Genomic DNA, 27,739 nt, shown 5'->3' with positions numbered 1-27,739 from the left:
TTCATATAGTCTGTCACCTGAAAAAAAACCCTCCAAAAGTTAGTAAATTTAGATAAAAATCTAATAGCAAACAATATATTCCCTCTGTGCATGAAAGGTGAATTTACTCTGTTATCATGTGGAAATGTGCACTCAGAAATAGCAATTAAGAAATATTAGTTACTATGACTTATAGAAAGGGAGCATAAGTGGGTAAAGTGACCAATGCTCAATAGCAAAAGAAGATAATTAGAAGAAAGTTGCCCCTCTGCCTCACTCCATGTGTTTCACGATGCACTCACTGTTGCCTTATCTCAGCACTCCAACACGTCTTCATCTTCCAGTGCATACGACTTCTGCCACCTCTCAAATTTATGCACTCTTAACTTGACATTCATGGGTCCTGTTCTGCACCAGTTTGACAAAAAGGCACGGAGGACTACAACGTTAAGTAAATTTTAATGGAATAGATATAAAACCAAAAGAAACAACCGCTATCATTGCACAGCATTAAACACACAACAAAGCTGTGAAGGTTTCAAGCTACAGACTGCAGTGCTCTGCTGTGCACAAACACCAGTGAAAGTCTTCTTAACTTTAGATAAAAACATGCAAAGGGGCAGTGGGGAGGAACCTATGAGAGCATTTCAAAATACCACGTATGGCTTCACTGTCACTTCCCTCACTGCCATGTCTGCCATGTACACAGAGTTTTATGGGGAATAACTTCCAGTCCATTCTCCACAGAATTCAAACATTGACAAATGTGTTTTATTGTGAAGTTAGTTAACAAGCCTATGGTCCCTTTTCACGTTTCAGAGTTTCTATTCTTCTAAGAGTACTAGACTCTTTTAACTACCCAAAGTAATGATTTTCAAGTAGGTCAGGAATCATTCCTTTCCAGACTTTCTCTTCTTTCTGTCAACACGATTTCCATGACCAGGAAGCGGCAACATGCCCCTCCTGGAAGCCAACAATGAGAAAGTTACAATAATATAACTTACTGCACAATTCAAATGTTAATCATATGGGAATGCCTTTCAGTATGGAAAAATGGCAAAAATACTTAATGAAGTCTTTCCCAGTAAATAGCGCTCTACTGTGTGAATTTATCTTCCCGTAGGAATGTTCCAGTTGCATCCCTTGCGCAGTAGTTACTCCTCTGTTCATTTTTGAGGCTAACCTGTTCCTTATTTTATTAGGGGCTTATTGTTCCCATGCTGTGAGTTTGATTTTTGTGTGCAGAAAGCTTTTAAAAAAAACATTCTTGGTTTCAAGAATCTCCTATAGGACCATGCTATTTACATATATTGAGAAATATGAGTACTAAGCTCATTACCCTGGGTTAGCTCATATTTGATGACCCAAAGTCCTTATGTAAAACAGAACACTCATTTCAACTTGTTTCACATAACAGTTGTTCTCCAAACAGACACAGACACCCCTTCTCCTGCTAACCTGTCACTGCCACACAACTGCTTATTTCTGCCTTCTGTACAAGGCAGCTGTTACCTACCCTTCCCCACAGCCGGCAACTGCATGCCTTAGTTTCTGCCGGCTTTGAGGAACTCATCTCTGATGCTCTTTCCTTATCCTGTTATCAAATAAATAACTCAAGTTTTATTAGCACCCTGTGGCAACAGCCACAATTTATTTGGTCACTGTGGAAGCATTTGTCTAACAAGCCCATTGCAAAAGATACGACTGCAGTTCAGTCCGTGTAAGCAAATAGCTTCTCCCTTTTACAATGATGTGATTTGTAATGCATTCCCCCTGAAAATTTCTTGCTTTGTTAGACTAAAAGGAATTTACATCTATATGTAAGGATTACAGACTAGACTCTCATTCTTAAGCACGTTCAACTGAATTGTGCTCACTAAGCATGTCCAGTCCATCATTTCACATAACCATTTCCAGAATCAGCTATTTTCAGAGCAACTGTGGCAAGACTACCTCACAAATCACTTGTTCAACTTTACATATTGTATCAACTTAATTAGCTCACTGTGATTAGGCGCCAAGACCTCGTACAACTCTTACATGTTTGAAAACAGCAAAGGTGAAATACTGCCTGCGAACATGAACATAAGGGGAATGCCAGCACCTGCTCTCAGAGTTAAGCCAAGAGCACTCATACCTTCCTCAGTGACCAGAGCATCTCACAAAAGCAAGTAAGATCAACTTCCATCCAACTAGTTGTATTATACGATTTCTCTCTTTCTGTTTAAAAATCTTCTTGTAAAGAAGAGGGGAAGATAACAGCAGGAAGTAAGACCTAACAACTCCATGCTTTTAACAGGGTTTTAGAAAGAGGCACAGCATCATTATACAATCTAGAAAGCACCTGTGGTGCGTGCTGCACTTAGAAGTTCACTGACAGAGCAACAACTGAGTCTCCAGTGCTATAAAATGAGATTACACCACTCTCCACTGGTCAACTCTCTAGAAAATGTAACGCTAGATAATACTGTTTATCTGTTTGGTTATGTTAAAGTACACTCTGAAACCTTAGCCCTTGCTAAATCTCTGACAGTTTGGTCATTGACTTCAACAATGCCACAATTCTGCAATGTTTTCAAAATAACAAAACTGCAATTTAGCTCTTCAACTTAGGAAAATACAGGATGTATTAAAAGAACGACAAATAAATATTAGCCTAAATTTGAGTTTTGGTAAATATAAAATATTCATGCTGACATGTTTAACAAAATATTTAAAATAAAGTATGAGAAAAGGGAATATATCCTGAAAAGTAGATGACATTCCTGGACCACCTTCTCTCCTCTTCCCTCGCTCCTGCAGAACGCTGGAAACAATCAAAACCATTTTTATTTCAAAGAAGAGCTACTGACAGTCAGTACGGTTTGAACCAGTCTTGGCTTGTTTGTCACCACCCAAATTCGTTTTTGCAGTTCCTCTGATGATGCGTTTTCCACTGAGAAGCCCCGGCCACAGATGTGCACATGCGTGCTCACATGCCCTGGGCTGGTTCAGTGTGCCCGTGGCCGGTTCGGCGTGCCTGTGGTGAGAGTGGCAGCGGGAGCCGCACTTGCGGGGGCAGCACCCTGTGACACCCCTCCGAGGCTGCGTGTGACGCCACCCACAGTCTGTGCAGACTCTGACGCCCGGGGCGCTCACAGCCGACATCCGTCATCACATCCACCACCTCCCAAGCTACATTCTCACAGTGATACTCACTAGTATTACTACAAGTAAAAAACTAGCTTTGCTCCAGCATGCCTAACAAACCACTCATAACTCATAAAGACATTCTCTTTTTTGTGTTTGCACCTGTATATGATCAGAAATTTATCTTGTAAGTCACTATATTCATCCAATATCATAGCACTGTTACAGTATTTTTTTTCAGGAATTCTTTTCAAAACCATGGTGAGGAAGCCTAGTCTTAGTGAAAGGTTTAAGTGCTGACACATGATATTTCAACATTCCCAAATTGTACAGCAGGAGTTCAGCTAAGAGACATGCCAGGATAAATCCCAGATATCAAGCTCAGAAACTGCCCATGAACAACTGAACATACATTAGAAACAGAAATTCCAAACCTGAGGAGTTAGTCTTAACAACCTAAGGTGAAACAAAAACTCGAAGTAAAATCTCTAGGAAAAAAATCATCATAGAGATTCACTGAATTAACAAACCATCAATTTACCTTTGGGAATTAAGACAAAGCTTTTAAAGAACAAGGCACAGGGGGAGTATGTGAAGGCTTCATTCTTGGATAGTAAAAAGATGATTTAAACAATTCTTTTTTTTTTTTTTTTTTTTTAAAAGGTCGATATTCCAAATATTTTCTGCAGCACATTAGGGCCGGTATACTCTGTAAAGTAAGCTAGACCTCTATCCCAACCTAGTCTTAGATAACACTCTGCCACTAAGTGCTGCCATATAGCTCATTTAAGAGTGACATTCCTGATAAGCAGGCAAAGAGGAACCTAACATAATGCAGAAAATAAAATAGGTAGCCAGTCTTGAACACAGTTATATTTCATGGGAGTATGCTCTCCAGTACAGGTGAAACTACTGCTGGGACAGTAAAGCCACTTTTACTCAATTCTCCTAATATTAAGCAAGTGAAATAAGACAGAGATTAGCTTTACATGAACAAGAAATTTAGCTGCTCCATGAGGAGCTTGAACAAAACTTATTCATCTTTCTTGAGATAAGGAAGATCTAAGTTGCAATAAAGCAGTGCAGTCCTCAAAGATGTCACTCAGGGCATTTCTGACCAGTATTTGTGTACAAATCTGGACCATTTTGGGTTGTCTGTGTTGCACTTAAACAGTAGGTCCAACAGTTTCTGGAAGCTTCACCGTCCCTGAGAACGTGCCGTGGAAGAGGCAGCCAAGTCACAGCTGCGGCTGTTGATCCTACAGCCACTGGATCGTTAGAAATCTCAAACTAACGGTGAAGGTTTCCCCCTACGCCTCCCTGCGACAATAATTCTTGGTGGAAAAGGTCCAGGGAATAAAGCTGCCTGGGAGGCCTATTTAAGATAGACTGTGGCCAAGGTTCACTGTTTTAAGCACTAGTATTTTAAGCATCTGCCATATAATTCCTGTTACCGTAAGACTGAAAACATTATGGTGCAGCTGGCATTTTTATAGCGCCATCATTGTTAGGAGTCAGTGTAATGTTTTAATTGCCTATTAATTTCTCTTGGATGCTTTCCCATAGCATCCTGCTTATCTGAATGTAAATTTGAACTGATGTTTCTGTAAGGAATATCAGTGTCTTGCCTAACATGCCCTGAAGAACTGAATCATGTGTATAGATAGTAGTCTACAGAATGGCATTCCAATCCTGACTGTCTTGTCCAAAACAAATAATAGTCTTCAAACTGGCTTTACAAAAAGAACAACTGTGGAGAAAACCAGACCTGACCTAATGATACCAAAAGGTCAGCAAAAAAAAAAAAAATGTTTTGGAACGGCTTCAGGGCATGGCAGGTTTGGAAAGGATGGGACATGGTGCCACAAAGTTTGGACAGTGCTGTCCAGCTCAGGGAAAAACTGCAAACCTGGGGACAAGTATGGGACAAGCACTCTCACCTCACTTCTTGCACTCCTGGAGGAGGAAGGTCCTGTAGCAGCTGCATGACGGTGTCTCTGAAGCCCACTGGCTGCAGTGATGCCCTGAGATCACCATGATTAGCAACACAGTTTGGGTATAACTGGAAGGAATCCTGATGCTTTAGGTCCTATTTTTGCCCCCTTAGTCTTGTAACCAGCAAATGTTATAATTTCTCAGCTTCTGCAGAAAACAGTATATGGGCTGAGCAAGAAAGATCTATTATTTTTAGGATATGACATCATTGCCAGGGGTTTTCTGGAGCGCACTTACTTGCTGACAAGCACGAACCTAAAGCAAGCAATTGAACTGGCACAAAAAATTGTAGAGAAAAGCTTTGTTTATATGAAGTGGCTGCCAAATTTTCCTTTTCAGTGTAATTGAGGTTCTCATTTGGCAAAACGTGTGCTGGGATCCTGCCAATACATTTTAGGGCAACTATCTAACTTCTCTCCCTGACAGCCTGGTACCGAGATACTTCTGTTCTCCCTGCCAAGGGTCAAGCACACATCTCTTCAGAGCACACTAACGCTGTCCCTGGCTCAAAAAGAGCAGTCACTGGAAAGAGAAAGAGAGAGGAGACTCTTTCTGACTATAAAAACTTAGTACTCTCTGCCTTTTTAAGGCTTACAGTTTCTTCTGGCATGGGACCAGAAAATGCTATGAAACTGAAGATACATTAGGGAAAACTGAGAGGAAAACACAAAAGCAAATATCCAAAATCTTCTTATCAAATACAAAGATGGAAGAGGATAGTTATGATGAGTTTTGATGAATACAAACTTTAAATTAAAGCTTTATTCTGATGAAACAAACATGGTAGAAAAAGGTCAAAGTTCTCCAATGTATATAAACTGCAGCAACTTTACTATGCTAAGAATCAAAGCTTTCCCTCTTTTTAATACCTCTTGTGACTTCAGTCCAGTTTTTCCCTGCCATAGTGAAGCTTAGAAAGAAAACTGCTAAATTTGATTGAAATATTCTCACCAATAACTAAATCAAAAGTAATAAATGATCTTTAAGATACATCAAATACCTTCCATCATTATCAGCAAGGCTGGCTGCTGGTTAAAATGATTTTCAAATTTAAACTGGAATTACTCATTACTTTTTTTCCCAAATATTATGTTATAGTATCACATACTTATAGAAACCACTTGTTTAATCTATTTTGGCTAAGATATCACAGTTCATGAAAGCTATTGGATATATAACATTAACATTGATGCATCATCAGGAAACTCCACCTAAAAATCAAATTAAGCAACATGACCAGTGTCTGGAATTCAATCCAGGGGCTGTAAAGCCTATACTTACTACGATTCTTCACCTTTATCAATTACTAAGTTTAATTTTGCTCTGTGTTCGCAACTTAATGAAGCATAGAGACGTGGTAAATTAGTAAATAATGACCATTTGCTAAATTTTAACACTGAGATTTAAATCTCAGACTACCCTTAGGACAAGTCTTGGACTGCCCGACCTTTTCAAAAGCCTGTGAGCAATGTTAACGTTCCATGTGCATCTGCTGCACAACTCATCTCTGTTTGTGAAACATACACAATGTCATGAGACTGAGAAAAGGAAGAACATACGCGTTCTATCATCAGTACTCTGGCAGGAATTCTAATTCCATGAAGCAGATAAACTTTGCTAACATCGTACAAACACATACTTTTTTTCCAAATAATTTTCCTACAGAAACCGCACTATTCTTAGTATCTGGTATCAACCAGACACAAAAGCACAAACCCATTACACCACAGCCAAGTATGATCTTTGGCAGTGAACTACCCTGTGCTGAAGTTTACCCTAAGCAAGGGGACAGATTTGGATGTTTTTGCTGCATTTGATGTATGTCCTGATAATACTCGGAGAAGTTCCAAAAGAATACCTTGTCTGAATGGTTTTACTTTTAGAATTACTCTTTCAGGAAAAGCAAAGCTACACACACACACATTGCAAGAATCCGTTTCACAGATTTGGTAGAGGAATAGCGCTGTATGCACAGTGGCCTGAACTAGAGTGGAACAACTTTGGCAGCTGGAGGTATCACCAATTGCAGTTACATTCAAAATCAGAAAGATAAATCGCTTGACTCGCGCTATGCTCTAACATGTGGGGTTTTGTCTCTGTTATGGTGACGCTTTTTTTTTCCTGAACTGTCTCAGTAGGATTTTGCATCAGCTATAATCGCAGAGAAATGTAGAATTGCTAGGGGAGGTCACTCTTCATGATCATATGGACATGACCCCACACTGGTAATACACAGCCTTCTGATTCACTGAATCTGCTCTTTTCTTTCACAAATGCTAGCTGGTAGCTTTCACTTCATTAACTGGTCAAGTTTTAACTTAAACTTATTCAATTATTTGTCTCGCTACTCCGATTAAGAAGCTGTTCCAGAATTCCATCATTCTGATAGTTAGGAACCACATTTCAACATTTAGCTTCTAAATTTTTGTTTTCATTTATCCTTGTGCTACCATTACAATTTAGTTTAAATTGCTTTTTATCCTCCCTAATTTCTCCCAATTGTGTTTATACATAGTGATTCTATCACTAAACTTCTCCTTTTCTAGGCTAAAGCCAAACCTAGTTCTTCAAGTCTGGCGTTACAAGACAGACTTCATTCACCCAATTGCACCAGCATTTTTTTAAATGCACCCTAAGGGCATTTGGCCAGAATTGCATACAGTACTCCATATAAGGTCTCCTTTTGAAGCAGTATTAACAATCTAAGTTTTTATAGAAGCACTATATTTGACAGGGAGTAGGGATGAATTTGTCTTTTCATGGCTATATCTCACTTCTGACAGACATCTAATGATCAACACCATAATTATTGGTCGAATAAATATATAATGTTTTGATTTTTGTGTTGCTATCATTTTAGTCACCGGGTGATCTGATTCATCCTTTGTGATATCCAAATCATATTCTACTTTGATGAACCCTTCCAACACTCTTTTATTAGCATATGGTGTAAGTATACACACATTCTGAGACAAAGTTCTTAACTGAAGTATTTAATTAAACTAGTAACAAGGCTGGTTTTAAAGAAGTTCATTAACAACCTTACTCTCCAAAACATCGTCTAAAATCTTTTATACTACCATCATATTACTGAACATCTGGTTGCCTTGAATACTTTTAATTCTGCTCACTTAAATAGAGCTACTATACTTGCCAATAGCTAATTATATAGCGTTGCATCTACCTTGGTTGAGCTATTTGAAACCTTAGCTACTAGACCTATGACTTAATGTGCTAGTTCTTTCAGAACTATTGGCCAGGGATTATCCTCTCCTTTAACTGGAGCACATTCACATACTCACTAATACGCTCTATGCTGCCTATTTCACACCATTGCACGGGTTGGCTCTTCTCCACCTCTTTTGTAAGCGATGCTTTAACATGTTTAAACCCCCCAAATTGTCAGGTTTATATCTTAAGTACCAGCTTATTAAAAACAGCGATTTGAAACCGGAAGATGTTTTTTATGTATTATTTACAATAGCATAGAGTCAATCCTGGACATCTTGGAAATGGCTTTAGGGTTCCTGAACAAAATCCCCAGAATGAAACCATCATGTACTAGAACAAAGACTAGATTTTCATCCACTTTCAACTTTTACAAAGATATTTCAGTTTGGAAATTCTGGTTGGAGACATGAAGGAAGACAGTCATTCTGCATATTACTCAGGCATCTTGGTATTATCAGCTCCATTAATAAAACATTAAGAACACCAGACAAACCCCAAAACATCTTCAGGCAATGGCTTTTTGTTCAACTCTTAATCAAACTAACAGCCAAGTCATCGTTCCATCAAGTTCCCCAAAACTTGAAGAAAAGAACTGTACTTACTTATAATTGTCATCTTCTACAAATTTCTGAAGTTCTTCAATGTAACGGACAGACTTCAAATACTTTTGCACATGGGGCAGTGTGGTAAGATGATCTGTCGAGTGTTCGAAAAAGAAAAAGAAAAAAAGAAATTAACATTCACGTCATCCAAAATGACTTTTTTTTTTCTGGTTGTCATGGTTATCTTAACAGAAACACAGAATCTGAACCTTCCAAAAGAATAAACCAGGCAGAAATATTACTTTGACTCAAAGAAGATGTTAAAGATTTGTCTGAGCAAAAGTGATGCTCAGTTGTTAAAGAAAACACAGCTGCCTTTCATCACCATGGAAGCTTGCGGATTTTACTATATGCTGTCTCACAAGTAGAAAATAGTTATTTGTTGCAAAACCTGCTTGAATTTTATGCTCATTGTTTTGGGGGAAATAAATGCCTGCAGCCATGGCTGTTAGTGATTCTCGTATGAACATGAAGTGATGAGACTTAAAAATTGCAATACTGAATACCAAGAAAGAAAGAAAGACACTGAGTTCAGAATGACAGAAAATTCCTTTAATGCATGGTCCATGGACAGGAACATGCTTTCTAGTATCTAATTTAACTTTTATGCTCTCATAAAGAGAACTGTTTTAAAGACACCCATTATTCCAGAATATTGTTTCTTTGAGGCCATATTTTAATTTTCATTCTGATCTTAACAAAAGCACTCAAAATTAACGCATAGCAATGCAAGCAGCTGCCAAAATTGTAAAAAGCATCAGTGAAATAATAGGGTTTCTTTGAGACAAAATGAAACTCACAAGAAGAACATGATATCTGAATAATCTAGCTATTCAGAATCATTAATATGCCTAGTCCCTACCTTTAAATATTTTCTAATACTTAGAAGTTGATAACAAAGGGCAACGGTTGGATACTTAAGCATACACAAGTAATTTCTCACCTCATTTTCTCACAATCTAACATTTATTTTTTTTCTATTCAAAACTCCCCGAAACTGTAGCATAAAATTGTTCTTAATTTGTTTAATTGTACAGCTGCTCTCAAGGTTTTCCAGCTTGTTCCATGTTTAAGCAATGAAAAGTCATGCTAGGTCACCAACAGTACGCTGAATATTCGTCAAGACCACAAAACCAGCACATTTCTTGATACAAGGCTTCAATAACAGGCTAAAATTGCAGAAATGAATTTGGCAATAAAACCCTGTTAACAAAACGAAGCAGCCCCCTCATGTTCCTCACTTCATCAGCAAATGAGGTATATGGAAAAGCTTAACACACAATTTGTATTTCGTTTTGTAAACATCTCATCAGGTCATTAACTATAGAGTGATAATATGATTAACACATTCTACACTCCAAAGACATCATATTTACTGCAAAAGAAAGGAAAGAGATAATTCTCTTTGCCTTTAGTGGAAACAAAATATAACCCAAATGCAATACCTGTACTTGAAGGCACACCATTTGTAGTCCACGTGTAGCAGTAAACTCTGCACAACTTGTTATAGCTCTTACAATTTAGAATACATGCTTATTTGCCTAATTTACCCGTAAGACTGAAACTGCACAGAGTAGAAGCTACATCATTTATTAGGGTTCAACTCTAGCAGATAAGTTATTTAGTTAAGGCTTAATAGGTATAACAGAATTTACCAACCATAGTTACAGGAGACTTGCAGATCAGCTATTATTCGGAGAATATTGTTCATCTGATTGGATCTTTGTTCATTCTCCATAATGCTGCCTGAAGCGGGATATGCAGAATCAATGTAGATTAAATCCAAGAGATAAATTCCTGAAACAGACAAATCAATCAATGAATTGATCTAGTGTTTCAAACATAAACAGTTGCGTAATTTTTAACAAATATTAACAGCCACCAACTATTTGCCACCACTGTGGTCTGGGCCCATTAAACAAAGGAGTGCTTAAGTTCTACAGCACCTCTGAAAAAAGGACAGAAAAGATTTTGCTCGTGTGTTCTTATATAGGCTAATGTCTACTATAAGCAACTTGTAGGACCATAACAAGGAACTAAAAAAGGAGTGAGCAGGGACAGGCAGCCTCTGGCCATGGCGAGCAGAGTCTGGCACTACTGTGCCTTCCAGCTCCGCCGGGATTTACTACATGGAGGAACTGCTGCATGCTTTGGCAGAGGCTCCAGGCTGCATTTGCGAAAAGACAACAGGAGATGTTATTTAGGTTTTGATTATGTGATGGTTTAAAAAAGCATAAGGAAAAGGTTTTTATTTATGCATTTCTTAATTGAAAAAAATGTCATGGTTATTTGCCTAGGCCTGTATTTCCCAGTAAATACAGAAAAACGGTGATTATTGACAGTTGCCAAAAATGCTGATTGTGCTTATTTATACTGCACTCTTCCAAAGCACTGGCTGACTAGATGAAACGGCATCTCTGGTTGGTAAATAAGCATATTATATACCCAAGTCACATGTGGCATGATGTCAGCTATCATCATCATAAAAAATATACCTATACCCAATGTTTGCAGGTGGGTACTTTGCAGAGTTAGTCTCTGTTGTATGTACTTTACCTTCAGAAGTTGTGTAAGAAAGAAAAAGGCAGGCTTAAGGCTGAAATTAATTAATGATACAGCATAACATTTCTTGCATGGTACCCAACTGCTTTTTACCAATACATGCCATTCGGTTTCACACATACCATTACGATTTGTAGGGGGCTTCTTTTACAGCCCTAGAACTGTCAGAAAGCAATCACAAACAAAGGGAAAAATACTGACTGGGAAGTACATACAGTATGCAAGCACCAAGTTTGAGAGAACTGAATCATCACTGAAATTGTCTCAAAAGTTTTAGTTTTTAACTTTGGAAAACTGAAAGGCAGTTCTGCAACACAGTCCTGCAAAGCTCATGAAAGCTCCTATGAAAGCATAATGCAAGGCTCATCGATTTACTTCAGTAACTAACTGAATGCATTTAAATGAAGAGGAGGAAGAGTTACACTCTTGCCTTTTGTGAGGATACTTTAATCAGTTTTAGTTTCTCAATTGTATGAATACAGGGAAGGAGTACAGAGGCTCTAAGTGTGTGTGTAAAATTAATTTATTTTAGGATTTCTCGCTATTTTTTTTAAGGATTTCTGTCTCTTTTGATCAGGCCTCGCGTGCCGATCATATGAAGGAACAAAGCCGTAATGCACAGTACTTCATCTCCCAGGGAAGCGGAAGAGGCAGTCTGCTGAGGCAGAGGTACAGCAATACCCTTTGTCAGCTCCAGCGTGTCCTTGGCCACAGGGACACTCTGTGACTGAGACCCCCTGACGTAAGGGAGAGCAATCACTATATAAAGGAGACTTGCTGCTCTTTTGCCTCTTCATGGAGCCATGCGACAGCCAAGAAGACAATACCCAAGAAGACAATACAAGAAAGTGCAGCTTCCTCCGTTCTTAACATAGGTTTTACTTTTTTTTATTAAAAAAAATCCCACAACTGCACACTCAATCTGCAGGAAATAACAAGTGCTTAAATTTGTAATCATGTAACTTTGAACACAGGTTTAAAAGCAATTTATACAAAATTTACACAAAGCCATTGCCAGTAGTGATAAATAATAACAAAGTGGTTGCAGCTCAAATACTGTAATACCACTTACAGTAGAAATCTTTTATATACAGTCTTCAGTATTCTTCTACTGTTAAAATGGAGTGCAGATCAGATTCTGCTGGATGTGCATTTCAAAAAGGAAAACAGTTTACACAGCCAACTTAAAGCAGAATATAAATGAGTTCTGGCAGGACGAAATAAATCTTTTTGCATCTCAAAACTCAATGATTCTGTATGAACTGAAAAACAAACAAACAAAACCACACTGTGCACAACAATGCCTGTCACTTGTTATGATTCTAGTAAGCACTCCAGGTAGCATGAAAGCTTGGACCAAGGGAGACAGCTCAAAGCATTAGTCCTTTATCTGATTTTCACACATCATGTAAAGACAACTGCTAGCTAAAGGTGGAGACACGTTAGTCAGTTTTTTTGAGCTGATACAAACATGGTCAAACTATATTTTGTAGCCAGATATTATTTACCTATTTTGAGACAAAGCTCTATTAAAATCCACTCTCATCAGCCCCTTTCTCTGCATATCTTAAAATTTCATGGCTATCAATGTCAAACATTAGTTAGCAACAGATCATATTCCATCAAGAACATTTTTATTTAAAAACAAGTAGAAATATTCTAATCTTCTGTTAGAGCTGAAATAGAATCATTCCAAAACTGTGCTGTAAGAAGTTTCTATTGAGGCAGAATCCACGGGAAACAACAGCACCTGGCAACTGTAACGCAGGAGCCCTTGAGACAGCTTTGTAAACTGCAGCTTTTTCAACATTTCACCTTAGCATTCAATTCACATATTCTTTTAATGGTTCAGCAACAGCACTATCAGAATATGCTTTCGGATACTTGCCACAATAAACTAAGATTTATAATTTTCAATTCCTATGGACTATGGAAAAATGTCTTAAAACATCACAGAATACAAACATTAATTATAATATTAGAGTATTACAACAGCATCGCAGAAGTCTGACTCAACAGCCACATCATCCCAAAACATCCCCCGAAACACCTTCCTCCAAATCACAGAATAAATCAAAACCAAACTAAAACCTCTAACAGCTCAAACACAGCATTGCGATCCCAGAAAGGTAACCTGATGTAGGTCCTGGTTTTATAGTTTTTTTGGGTGCTAATTCAACTGGTAGAAGAAAAGAAGCAGATTAAAGAAACAAAGACTGTATTAATCCCCTATGTATGTGTTAGGGATGGGGGTAAGAAGCGTGCTCTGTGTGTTTGCAAACCACCTTATGTACTAGGAGATACTAAGTGATCTGTTTTACTATAAGCTAAATATTACACAAACATTAATTGTTTCAGGTAAAAACCAGTATTTCCTGTGAATGATAACTTCGCTCTTTCTGGACTAACTAGATATAATACTTTCTGGAAACATTCCCGGAATTCCCAAAATTAAAGTTCTATCCCAATAACATTTATTTTTACTTCGTAATATTATTAATTCACATAGATAATTCCTTTTCTGATCTCACTCTGGAAAGAAGGTGGGTGAAATTAAACTCAGAAAAGAAGAATGATGAGATCAATGTTTGCAAAAACATGTTACATCTACAAACTCTCTAAGACCTTTTTATAGCAGTACAATGGTATTTTTTTTGAGAAGAATTAGAATCATAGAATTCCAATCTGGTGGGATTTTATGCATGCTTTGTGCTGGCACAAATAATCACAGGATAACTTTGGTCAGAAGGGACCTCCAGAGGTCAATCTAGTCCAATCTCCTGCTCAAAACTGGGCTTCACCAAAGCTGGAAAAGGTTGCCAAGAGCCTTAGAAGTGTAGGGATAGAGACTCTGATCAACTTAATCCAGTGCTCCTTAACCACTCTAATAGTATCTTTTCTTTCTATTTATATCCAGTTTTAATTTCCAATGTTACAACTTGTGATTATTCCCTCTTGTCCTTTTGCTGTGAACCTCTGAGAAGAATACGGCCTGTCTTTTTTATAAGCTGCCCCTCCCTTACAACAAAATGTGTAGTAAAAATAATGAATTTGACCCACAGGGCTGGATAACTGTCCTTCATTTTGATCCAAATAAAATCAGGAGACTAACAAACGGGAAATTCTATTGCACAGAAGTAAATGCACTAACACACTCATGCACAGCACAAAAATTTTTTCATCTGATTAAAGGGTGAAACCTAGAACCTAACACAGGTTCTTTTACAGCATTAAAATTACCAGTTTAAAAAACTGAGTAAGAACAGAAAAATTGCATGTTCCAAACAACATCATAAAATAGAAAATTAAACCAGCTCCACAAAACCTTTTCAGTAAGAAAACGGTAAGTCAGTCTGAGAACTTGACATACTGGAACCTTTCTGGATTTTCAGCAAATCCATTATCAAGTGAATGTAAGCAACCTACTACCGAAATTCTCTGGCCTAAGTAAGAGCACTACTGGTATCTCCCCCATTGTTTACTGTTGTTTCCCTTTCCCCCACCAAACTCAGCTGAGAACTCCCCCAGGAAAGCAGGGTAAGGTCCTGGTTCTGCAGGGGAATGGTGCTGTATCCGCACCAACGTCCCAGCGCTTCCCGCGCTCGCCGACACGCACGGGACGGTCTCGGGCAGAACCCACCTGCGAAGCTCTGCAGGGAGGACGGAACCCGACACGTTTTATCCTTTCCAAAAACAACCATCACTTTTCAGGAACATCTTTTTACCATTTATATAAGGCTGAGCACAAAAGCATTGCAAGTTTACAGTTGTTACTCCAGTTCTGAAAATACATACGAAAGATGTTTTTATTTCCTCTTAAGTTAGAAAGCAGCCCAAAATGAAACACCTATTAGAGAAAAGATTTTTGTGTAAGGGTATTCTGCTCAGACTGCAGATTAGTATAGATTGTCCTATATCACTACTTGATTGCCAGAGGGCTCAGAGACTTGATATTCCTGTGCTATTTGCTCTTCCACTTCTGTTGAAGCCTGAAGGCTCCTAATATTTAAAACCCAAATTTTTTCCTTCAAAGAGATAATTTTTATTTCCAAAGCCTGAGAAGGAGGGTTACTGTATTAGCAAATGCAGTATCTTTTGAAAGTGTGCACGATATACAGATTAAATATTTTTTTACAGTCAGTATTGAGAAAATTCGCTGTAAGATGACTCGCAGTAGAAAAAACAAGCAACATGGACATCTTTGCCTGGCTGAGTGCTGCTATTTTTTGGCTCTGTAATTTAGTTAAAAAGACAAACAGCATAATCTCCTAGTCTCAGATGTCATTAACAAAACTTTTACTGACCCCAGTAGTCCTGGAAGTGAAACCGTTTATGAATGCAGGGAGAAAATGCTGTACAAAATGTACTGAGTCTGCTGTGAACGTTGTGTCCAAACAGCCCTAATAGAAATCCTGGTGTGTGCTCCATTTGGGATCACTGTGGCTACTGCTGCAGTGTGTCAAAAACATTATCTCAGGCTGATTTCTTTTTAAAAGGAGTGCTCAAACATTTAGGGTCAGCTAAAAGGCAGAATTCAATTTAATATATTCCTATTCTATGAGCTCTGCAAGGAAGTTAGTGCTTCTTTGCTGCATAACAAAGAAAGGAACACTCTTTTGAGCAGCAAAATAACTTGGGCAGCATAAAAATCACCGTATTTCCACATTAGATTTTCCATACTGTTTTTCAGCATGTTTATAATTAATGACTCCCCCTCTGCCCCACATTTTCTTGCCCTGCCTTGAAAAAAGCACTCTTATTTTCAGGAAAATAGCTAGCTGGCTCACTTTCACTCTTCTAGCTTTAGAACATTACATTTTTTCAATAAATTCCAGCTACGCAAACAACAGGAAATGCAACTATGCTAGTCAAGTGTAATTTTTTAAAAGGGAAGGAAAGCGACTATGGAGCCCACCTAAGCAACACACTCCTGAGAGAATTTCAGTGTGCTTGCATTAATACTTGTAATAATCAGATCTTTAGAAGTGTATTAAGTTTGTGCAGTGAAAACAGATTTTTTTCATGTAATCTCTTGGTAGTAAGTATGCCTCAAACTTGGATTAAAAAAAATCAAACAACCCAAAACCCTGGAAATAGGATTTCCATCTGGGAAGACTGGAGATTCTTTCCTGAAATTAAATCATTTCCGTGTTCTCCAGTAATGTCTCATTACTATCACGTAGAACTCTAAGATACAGACCACCAGCAATAGTCTAGCAAGTTTAAGAAAAGCCATGTGGCTTACTAAGGTTTTCTTCTTTACAGCCTATGAAAAATAAGGCAGATCTGGCAATTTTGTTAGATTTCAGTAAGTACACAGTATTTGCATGAGCAAAATCTCATTCACATGTTGAATGCACCCCATACTTCATTATTACAGAGGTCAGATTCAGTCTTGCTGTGGAATTTTGCATATCTCAAGTGCTGTCTGGAAGACCTCCATTAATGTTTCTGCTCTGAGACTTAGGAATAGTTTATGGAAATCCCTTGCAAGACTTTTTCCGCTAGTGCTGTGCTTGCTTCATATCTGTTTCTTCAGATCTCTGCCACCTTGACAAATAAGTGGCTCATTGGGTCACACTGGGTTATGTCGTCCAGCATTAGCCAGGCCGCAAGTGCCTACCAAATTTCTTTAATTTTTAGCCTATTCATTCATGCATTCTGGAAAATCCTTTTACTGCTTAGGGAGGAATGGCTGAAGACATTATATGAACTGTCACTGAAAAATGAAGAAACAGACATAGAGGCAGTGATAAGCAAGAACAAACTCAGTTCGTTATGAACTGTTAATGCTTTGCTAGGAAACCATAAGGCCATGAGTAAACAGTCTCTCAAGCCACCCCCTCAGTCTGTGAATTTGGACTAAGAAACAACCATATCCCTGTCAGACCCACTGCCATGACAGATAAGAGAGTGCTCCAGTGGCCAAAGGTAACTTGATAACCCCACCAAAACAAAAAAGGATGTTTAGTCCTTATAAATGAGTGGAATAGAGTTGGATTAACAACAGAACAACATACAAACCATCTGGAATTTCCAGTCACATTGGCGTGAAAACACAGAAAAAAGATGCTTAGAAATCAGGTCAGGTTTTACAGTCTCACTTCCTTCACTGCCCCAGACCAGCCCATTACAAAACTTCTTCCCATATTAAAAACGCTCTCTCCTGAAGAAGTAATATATCTCGTAGATATGCGTATAGTTTATAAAGGAAAGGTTCATATGACTCAGACTATCTTAATGCTTTTAACTTAAGTACCACCTGGATTATTTGTTGCTTGATTCCAAAAAGCACCTTCTACAAACTATTCTGAATTTGTCTTCATTTCAATCTCTACACATTCTCTAGAAAGCCAGATCTCTGTATCATTAAAAGTTATATATGTTTTCAATAATTGCTTTATTTGTTCTATTTTCTAACAAAAATACCCTCCATTTTTGTAATCTGTATTAGTAGTGTGGGGTTCTGGACCTATGGATTAAATATGCTGATATGCTTCTACTTCTCTCAACTACAATAACATCCCAAGCCAAAAGATGAGTGACATTTAAAGGAAGAGGGAGTGCTTGAGTTTGCTACCTCAGTATGCTTTGAGTACAGTTCTGTTAACTTACCGACAGCAGTATATTTTTGTCTCTGTCCACATGCTTGGAAACTGCAGAAAGTTAGATTTTCACTTAAGAATATTACCTGAAAAGGCCAGCATGGTTAGTTTTGTACATTTATACATTGTCATGGACAATATTTTAAATCTAAGAGTTCAAAGATAATTCCCCAATAGATTGCCTACTGATAACTATAACAAGAGTTATTTCTGATGGTTGCTGGTGCTCGCTGCTAACTTTATGTTAAAAATCCTACAGCATTATTCTTTCCATTTATCGCTCCTTACATGTTGCCTAGCTTCCACATCCCTGTATTTCCTCAGCTTTGCATGAAAACTGTCAGTCTCTGCCAAGCCAGTGAGTGAACTGCACGTACGTCTACTCCATAAGTATCCTATTGAATGACCTGAGCTCGACTGTTCAAAAAATAACCTAGCAGAAATCCTCTCTTCTTTGGGCACAAGGTTTTCCCCAGTGTGGCGTGAACACAGCTTGTCCCTCTCCTGTAAGCTCATTCCATTTGCTCACTGTCCGTTCTCGGTTTGGATCCAACTAGTCTTTGCTGTTATAAGAACGCCTGGATTAACAAAGTATATACACAAGCAGAGAGAAAAAAAAAAAAAAAAAGAAAAAAAAAGACTTCATTTGTTTAGAAGACAATTTCCTCCACTTTGTCAAGATCAGCAAGACCTGCTCTTCCTGTGTCCGCTCTCACTCTTGTGAAAGTTATGGACACACACACACTAGTTTATTACACCTCATAGTAGATTCCAAATCTCTCAGATTTCAGCTCTCATATTAGATTTCACATGTCACACCAGAGAAACATAAGCTGGATAAACATAAAGAGCACCTTGGTCCTGCTTATATCTGCTCTGTTTCCATATCCCAGTCTTGCTTACATTTTAGGGGGGAAAACCAACAACCCAAACCCCGATTACTATTTTCAGCTCTTCTGAATGTACTTTTACAAAGGGTCCAACCATACTGGGAGCTGCTTCACCCACCACCCAACACCAGAGCATTACTAAGATTTAAACACTGCCAACACGGACCCTGCTCCTCACACTGAGAGTGAAGGAAAGGACCCCAATTTCCGATGTTCAGTAAAACCAGACCAAGTCACCAAGATTTCTCCACAACCAGGGGACCCCACCTAGATTTAGACTCCATGTAGCAGCTCTTCACTATCCCCTCTTGTCCAGTGCCACATCAAAATGTAGTTAGAGTAAAGGCTGTAAAGATTCTGCTTGCTCAGAGTCTCTATGCTGCAACATGTCTTATAGCAGCCTGGCTCAAGGCTGCTTTCCAGCTATTTTGAGCAAGTTTGCAGCTATTCTCACTGATATCAAGGGTACGTGTATAAACACCCTCTCAATCTGTAACAGCAGTCGTAAGCATTTCTTCAGGTCAAACAGTAATTTTTCAGGAAACAGAGATAAGGACCAACAAGAAACACGAACAACAAAAAGGATGGGGGGGAAGGGGAGCTAGCATAGGTCCTGTAAATTCCAAATAAAAGTGAAAGGAAATGGGCTTTTTGCGGGTAGTGTGGTGCAGGAAGAAAGAAACTGAACTGATGGATGCCAATAAAAAATTAAACTGAATTTAACATGCTCGTAACAGAACACATTCTTTGTAAACACACATCAAGCTACTCCTTTTCAATGATGTTCCTCTCCCTCTCTCCTTTTAAAGCAAGAAGGATGACTAGTTTCTTGATTTTTTTTTTTTAGCGTTACCAGCCTTCATCTGGGCAGTGGCACTTTGAACTCTTCTTTATATATGATGTGATAATAGTAATAGATTGAGAATCAGTTCGTTTTGCTCAGAGGAATCACAAAATTATTCCCTTCAGCAAAAGACTTCAAGACCTGCTTCTCAAAGGAAAGGCTTGGGGTTGCCACATGCCAAAGAAAACACACAGCACTAGCTTTTCAAACCTTGGCTTACATTTGTGCTACTGTGCACTGAAAAAAGCTCTCTAAGATGTGAAGCCATCAGGATATTTTCCAGAGGGTGAGCTCATGGGCAGCTGCTTCCACAGGCCAAACATTTTCCAGTGATACTGACTTTTCTCCATTGTTACTAGAACTAATTTTGCAGCTGGATATTGTGTGCGGACAACACAGTATTCATTAGTTTATGGTATCATGGAAATAATAACACAGACCAAGGAAAAGCATGGCCAAATAACCCAGAACTAAATTTATCAATGGAAATCACACTGTATAAAGCTTATTTTCAAATTGGCAAAAAGAGCTATAATACCTAGTTCTTAAATTTTCACTCTAGGGCTCAAACAAAGCAGTAATATTACTGACAATTTAAAGACAGGGAAACTGAAGTACAACAAAAAAGTGACCTTGAAATGTAGTAGTCAATGCCACTCAGATTATGCATTTCAAGTGCTCCATCCACCAGACAACAACTTCCAAGGCTAAATTTTGTTGAAAAAGTATTTATGGAGAACTGCAGTGTTCAGCAGGATGTAAACCTAAGACTGTATATTTGTATCTTGATTCACAGTTAAGTTTTTCCTATTATTTCTTTGTTCAATACTCAAGGCTTCTGAGAAAGAGGAAATAGCACTGAGGCAGGCAATAAATATGCATACTTTGGAGTTGATGGGTACTAACAACACACGAAAAATAATTCCCTGCCTTCTGAAATCAGTGGTTATCCAGCTTCACCCAATTCTGATGAACCTTAGCTGAAGCATATAAGCTTTAAAATTTTCATGAACAGGTATGGTGTGTGATTTGTTTCTCATTAAGAAAGACTGACACAATACACTATGAAAGACAGAATTCTTTCAGTCACATGCACAAAGTTATACCAATAAGAAAAGCTGGGATGGCATTACTTTAACTGCAGTAGTGGAGACAAATGGAAAACTGTTTTCTAAGGCATTTGCCTGGAAGTAAAAAAAAACCTGGGTTACCATTTTCTGTTCTGTCACAGATTTCTATGTTTCTAGTATTATTCACGAGTTCAGTGAGAGAGACAGTGTTTCCTTGTCAGAAAGACCTCATGAAAATAAATATTATGACTGGCAAGACTTAACAAAAGTGAGGTTTAAATTCCTTATAGAACATATGCAACACCGTGCAGCCTGTAGTAGTAGCACCACTTAACAATTCAGAATTTCAAATCTCTTTTGGGGGTTTACAACAATTTGCAGGCACAAGACTTACAGTACCCAAAGTTGTTTCACAAATACACACTGTTGCAAAACTGATCCTAAAAAATCAGTGCAGATAAAGATTGAAAACTTTCATCATTCTCAATTGTCTTTTTTCTTTTTTATCTCTTTTGTAATGAATATAAAGCTATTCTGTGAAATAGTAGGGGCTAATAAACCCAAAATTAAGGGGTTAAAGAACGTCACTACTGCATACCTAACACAAACATTCGTGCACAGTGCTCTGTTAAGGGTCGGTGCAATTCTGCAAATGCAAGTAAGTTAAGAAACAGCTGCTATATGGTATTTCTGTTAGTCACACATTCACTACTTTGCAACAAAGAATAATTAGCTGATGGGGAAGTACTTCAGATTAGCCTGAGAACTTCAATTTGTTATCCTTGCTTAACATTTTGATCAAGTACTAGAATAATCTTCCACATTTGTTTGGTAAATTGTACTGTTGCTGTGACAACCACATGCTGTAAGAGGAGAAAAAAAAATTATATGTTTTAATGAATAAATTTAGTTCCTTACTTATCATCACGTACGCTTTCTAAAGACATTCCCAGCCCCGAAGCCCTGAATGCGCCCAGGCTGTGGTGTAGCAGATGTCTGGGCATGGAGCATTCTTTTAGCACAGGAAGCAGCGTCTACAAGTCACGCAGTAACTGGCACGCATAACAGAAGCAAACCTATGGAAAGAAACTATTTTCCCTTTTTTCTCCTCAAAAGTTGAATGATGACACTGGGTTGATAGGAAAACCAGAAGAGACAAAAATACGTTTCCAATTTGTAGTCAGCTATATTTATGAAAGCCTTTTCCCACATACAGTACTGTGGTTTTATCATACTAAATAAAGCAGAGGACAGAGAGAAAGCAACTTATCAATTAACTAAGCGGTAGAAAGTCCAAATCCCTACAGTCAGCAGTCTGTAAAACCAGAGACACCATTCTTGGGAGATTAGCTCATAGTCAGAAAAGCCAACAGTTTTGTGGTATCATTGGTTTCAAAAAGACTGGATATTTTCCATGGACTAAGGGCTGGAAAATTTTTCTACAAACCCAAGTGTATATATACTGGTTAACCTGGGTAGGACGTGGAGTACTCTAAAAACAACTGAAGACAACTCTTTGCCAAGGCACCAACATGTGATCTGTAACACATCCTGCCGGCACAGCGGCCAAGCCAGCAGCCTCGCTCATAGGACAGTTGAAGCGGGACTGTGGCCAGGTTTATCACTTCTATCTGATGCCAGCTCTCCACAACTTGGCATCAGCATCACACACACAAATGCAAAATTACAATGAGGCGAAGCGTTTTTATTTTTTGATTTGAAATAGCAATGTATCAAACAAAACTCCGCTGATGCTCTGTACCAGCCTGTTTTCCAGATCATCTGTAACTTCTTAACTGAAACAAACACTAACTACCTTCTTCTCATTCCAATAACCAGGAGCATGCTTACTACAAACATCAATTTCTCTCTTTTCTGGTTTCAGAACCAGGAGGGTAGCATTAACACTCTGGGCCTGTCTATACCTGGAAAGCATAGACAAACTATTTTGGAATATTTACTCTGGAACAGAGAGTCTATTACAGGCCCAGCATTCCTCAAGAATGATCACATCCAAATTGAGATGTTTGCTGAAACAACTACTTCAGTAAGTTTTCAGTGTAGACGGTATTCACCCAAATAAAACTTAGGGATCATTCAGGCAAATGTACCTCATGGGTTCAAAACCATATTAATATACAACTCTATATACACTGATATACAACTCTACTTCCTTTAATCAAACAGAAAACCCCAAATAATTAAATAATTGGAGTGAACGTTCTGAAAATTATTTTGCTTCATGGCAAACAAGACGATGCAATTGGAAACAACTGTTACAGAAAAGCTGTAATCAGTATCAATTAAAACCAACATTTAACAGAGACTTACATAAAACAAAAAAGATGCATCAAATCAATAATAGTAAGTTTTACCAAGAGCTTCCCCGAGCTACTCACTTGGGTGGTTCATAAATTGTTCCTGGTCTCACTTTGGCCACACAAAATGTATCGTGTACCTGGACCTGACTTAGCTCCTGAGTTAGGACCGTCCCATTAATGAAAGCTGTAAGAGAGGAGGAAATACTCATACAGCCACCAGACACTTCGGCCTGAAGCCCACATCTGTGTCTTACAGTCAATAGTACAAGAAGAGCTGTTCTCTTGTCACTTATTACCTCTATAATTAAATATTTTTAGTCAGTAAATCAGTCTTTAGAAAACCCTATTAAACAAAAGATTCACAGTTAAAACACAAAAGTCCTTTCCAGGCTGTGTAACAGCTTGCTTCCTTTCTACTAAGCATTTTTGCTCGTTCTCTTGACCTTAACAACCTGCATACATTCGTACATTCTGAAATGAAGATCTTTAATTACTTTGAGACATTCGAAAGTATCTTACACTAGATGCTATGCTGTAGTGTTATCATGTGTTAAAAGATTATGATAAATAAACAGAAGGGAAAATAAATATAAGGCAGCCCACTGAAGAATCACTGGATGTGTAAAACAGAAAAAAACCCTGACTTCCTTTTCACTGAAGTTTTCTCTGAGAAAGCTGGTAAACTGGAAGCTGTGAGCATTCGAGTTCTTGGATGAGTTTAGAAAGAATCAATCTTTTCCCTGGTCCAAGTGTGTGACAACAGCCTGTTCCTTATTATAGCTCTATCCACAAATGAGATAGAAAAACGTAAGCATTATACAATCTCAGTCATATCTATTTTGTGTCCTGAGTCTTAAGAAAAAAGCCAAAACACAACATAAATGCATGTCTCAAAGTGTGCAATCTATCTTAAATTCTTTTAAATATTAATAACCATTAAATAAGAAAGAGTAAGCTTGGAGTTAATTAATTATTTTTCACCAAATAATAAATTAGTAAAAAATGTGAGTTTAGTATTCCACAAACTATTTGTAAATTGAGTGTAATTCACTGAGTAGTTCTGAATTAAAGTTTTTATTTTCCTGAGCTTCATTTGCTAATCAGAACAGTAATTGGAATTTGTTTCTTTAATCAAAAGCTTGACACTGAAGCATTTACCTCAGGCAGAGCGCTCTGCCAACTTAAACCATTAAACTGCACTTCATTTTTCATATTTAATATTTTTCTATACAGCTTTGAATTTTTTCTAGAAATAAAGAAATAGTCTTTCTGTGGAAGGAGATACATCACTAACAAAAGTGCCAATGCTTTTAATTGCAGTGGTATTACTTCCGTGAGTGTTACAGATATAGACTGGCCTTTTCAAACTTAATTAACCTTCCCATGGTTTCTCAGGTCTACCATGGCAGTGTTTATTTGTATAGAGCCTTGTTCTCCAAAGAGACTTTAAACTAAACTAATGGGTAACATCAGTCCTGATATAATAGTGACTCAATATGACAGGCATTTTCTAACGCTTGGCAGACAGCTGGAAATACTAGTACTTCTACAGTGACATTTCAGCATGGTTAAAAATTCACAAGTTTTAAAGGAAATTAAAGCAATACAATTTCAGTGAACTGACTTTTCAGTCTGACAGCTGATTTAAAGCACTTCAGAGAAAACAAAAACATTCCTAAAAGCCATTCTTTCTTACCTTTTGATAAATCGAATCCTCAACTGAGCAGCCTACCATCATGTTGCATCACATACAAACACAGACTGTCACTGATCTCTATTATAAAGTTTTCATAGAACCATAGAACAACAGGTTGGAAGGGACCCCAAGGATCACCTGGTCCAACCTTTCTTGGCAAGAGCACGCTCTAGGCAAGGTGGCCCAGCTCCCTGTCCAGCCGAACCTCAAAAGTGTCCAGTGTTGGGGAAGCCACCGCTTCCCTGGGGAGATTATTCCAGTGGCTCGTTGCTCTCAGTGTGAAAAATTTTCCTCTTATGTCCAATTGGAATCTCCCCAGGAGTAACTTGTACCCATTACTCCTCATCTTTTCCATGGGACCCCTTGAAAAAAGGGAGTCTCCATCTTCTTTGTAGCCACCCTTTAAATACTGGAACATGGTGATAAGGAACCTGGAACACCAAAGAACCTGCTTAAGTCAACTAACTCACTTTCAGCCATTCCTCTTGTCTATGTTTAATGACAGGAATGAAGTATTATCATTGCTTTGTACCTAGCCATTCCAACTCTAAAAGAAGGAAACAATCTCACGCTGTTTCCTGAGTAACTTCACACTAATGGATCACTGGAATTAATCACTCCACCTTTGTCACTACAGCAATGAAGCCTAATGTAGAAAAACAGACCAGTAAGCGGAGCATAACCCAAGCGATTTTCAAGTTAAGATACCAGTGTGTGAAAGAAAAAGTTACCAGTAATTCAGCTAGAATTATGTTCAGGAATTTATGCCCCAAATCACCTCTGACTGGTGCAAATTATTCTCTTATCCACTGAAACAGTCTAAAAAATTCTGAAGCTGTCTGAAGCTTCCTAGCAAAGCTTTCCTTCTGAAAAAATCAGATTTTGTAAAGAGTACTGCTAATTTATTTATTTATTCCTTTCTCCCCCAAACCCAAATATTTCCTAACGCTTTTCCCATGAATCAGGAAACACAGATTACAGAAGTTTAAATATTGTAATAGTGATTCATTTCAACATTTTTAAACGTATCTCATGCAGTGTCAGAGAGCAGAGAATGCTTAAAAAAAGAATATAGGAAAAAGGCAAAGGTACAATAGTTGTTTTCCAGATGTAGCTTCCTGTCAGCTGTGAGCTGTGGTTTAGGGACTTCCTGAGATAGATATTGTATAAACACTTTTCTGTTTAAGTTTGGGTGGTATTTTTTCTTTACAATGTTTCTTCTCTGAATCTGTCTGTTCACTTCTTCCTGCTATTCCTCCACATACAAACTTTTTTTTTTTTTAATTTTTTATTTCAAAAGATCTTGTGGCAAATGAATTCAGCAACTGAACTGCAAACTGCCTGAAAAACTAATCAGTTTGATTTCTCAAAGTTTGACTTCTTAAGATTAGTGCATTCTTATCTATTTTGTTTGCCTTCAGCTTCTGATCACTGACTCAGTTAATTTCTATGACCAGCTGTTTTACAGTATTTTCACTACTTCTCAAAGCCAAGTCTAACATTAGACCACTCCTTGCTGATTGAATTACTCTGGTGAAGACAACCATCAACTTTCACAGCCAGGAGCAACTGGCTATTAGTATTCTACTCTTAGTAGTAACTGTAGGAACTGTTACTCTCCAATCATGGATTTAAATATAAGCTGCTTTCTGAGATTCTTGGTACAAAAAGCACATGGAACAACTATGAAACTTGCAAATCACATCATTCAGCCTCAAGCCTGTAACAAAAGCAGTGAACTCCACAGTATTACAAGTCCAAGGAAAAGGCATTCCCATTCCAAGCAGAATGCCCACACGAAGGCTAATCCCATTCTTCTCTTCAGTCCTTCCCAAAGGGCTGACACCGTTATCCAAACAATTCAGGTGTCTTAACGGACACTTAGCACATCCAAATAAAAGCTCCCTGACAGCTATCAAGTTGGCACAACTTTTTTTTTTCCCCAACAGACAAAACTGCAAAATTCTGTAATAGCGAATTTTTAGAAAAGTTGTAGGGAAACAGTAAGAATTCACGGCAATCAAATAAGAAATATGCTTTAGATTACTAATGCGAGTACCAAGCAAACATTAAAAAATACACTGGTGTTCAGCCAAATTACAGATTCTCGATCTGCATTAGATTAAGAACTTGCTTGAATTTGGACACTTTTATTTTCCTTTATATCGGGGAACATGCCTTTTCCTGATAGAAATGACCTAGGAAGTGGTAAAAATGGAGAATATCAGCACTACTCTGAATAAAGCAGCCTTGCTTTGTTTCTCTTTTTTAACATTAAAGAAGACCAGTTAGTAAAAGCTAGTAGAGACTACTTTAGTGTCTACGAAGAAATATATTCCATCTCTATCAGGAAGCACCCTGTAAAAACATGATTAAGCAGGAAGTAGCCCTGCCCCCGCCCCCCGACATTTTGGGGACGAATCCTACGCAGTTACACGATCCAGCATCACATGTGAGCTAAGAAACCGAAGCCGCATTTCTCCAACAGTATCTCCGGAATCTATCCCTAACTCTAAAGATCAACGGTTTCACACATAACCGGTTAACAGCTTTCATTTTGGACTATCGCTAATTACTTCATCAACAGCCGCGCGGCTGCTCGGCCGGGTCCAGCGCTCGCACGGCCGCGGACCCACCATCGAGTCCCAGTGCGCGGAACCAGCGCCCAGCGCTGCGCCCGGCGGCTTGACGGGCACCGGCGGCGGGGGTAGGGGGAGGGAAGCCCCGGCCCTCGAGCGAAGACCACCGGCCCCGGGGAGAGCTCCGCTCCCGTGCAGCGCCCCCCGCCGTCCGTGCGGTGGGGCCGGACCGGGGC

The 27,739-nt window shown here is 38.4% G+C and overlaps 1 protein-coding gene across 6 annotated transcripts in view; it reads right to left on the bottom strand.

Annotated features, from left to right (window-relative positions):
- RALGPS1 (Ral GEF with PH domain and SH3 binding motif 1) overlaps positions 1–27,739 on the bottom strand; it is a 96,485-nt gene that overhangs the window by 26,221 nt on the left and 42,525 nt on the right. For all 6 annotated transcript variants that reach the window (XM_074161348.1, XM_074161344.1, XM_074161343.1 and 3 more), the window contains exons 8-9: positions 10,596–10,733; positions 8,937–9,030 (exon numbers count right to left, since the gene is read on the bottom strand). In XM_074161348.1, the coding sequence (XP_074017449.1) occupies positions 8,937–9,030; positions 10,596–10,733 (232 nt within the window). The remainder of the gene's footprint in view (positions 1–8,936; positions 9,031–10,595; positions 10,734–27,739) is intronic.

Source organism: Numenius arquata, chromosome 19 (genome assembly GCF_964106895.1).
Source record: "Numenius arquata chromosome 19, bNumArq3.hap1.1, whole genome shotgun sequence".
Classification (NCBI taxonomy): domain Eukaryota; kingdom Metazoa; phylum Chordata; class Aves; order Charadriiformes; family Scolopacidae; genus Numenius; species Numenius arquata.
Note: the sequence above shows the minus strand (reverse complement) of the source record. Positions and strands in the feature narration are given on the sequence as shown.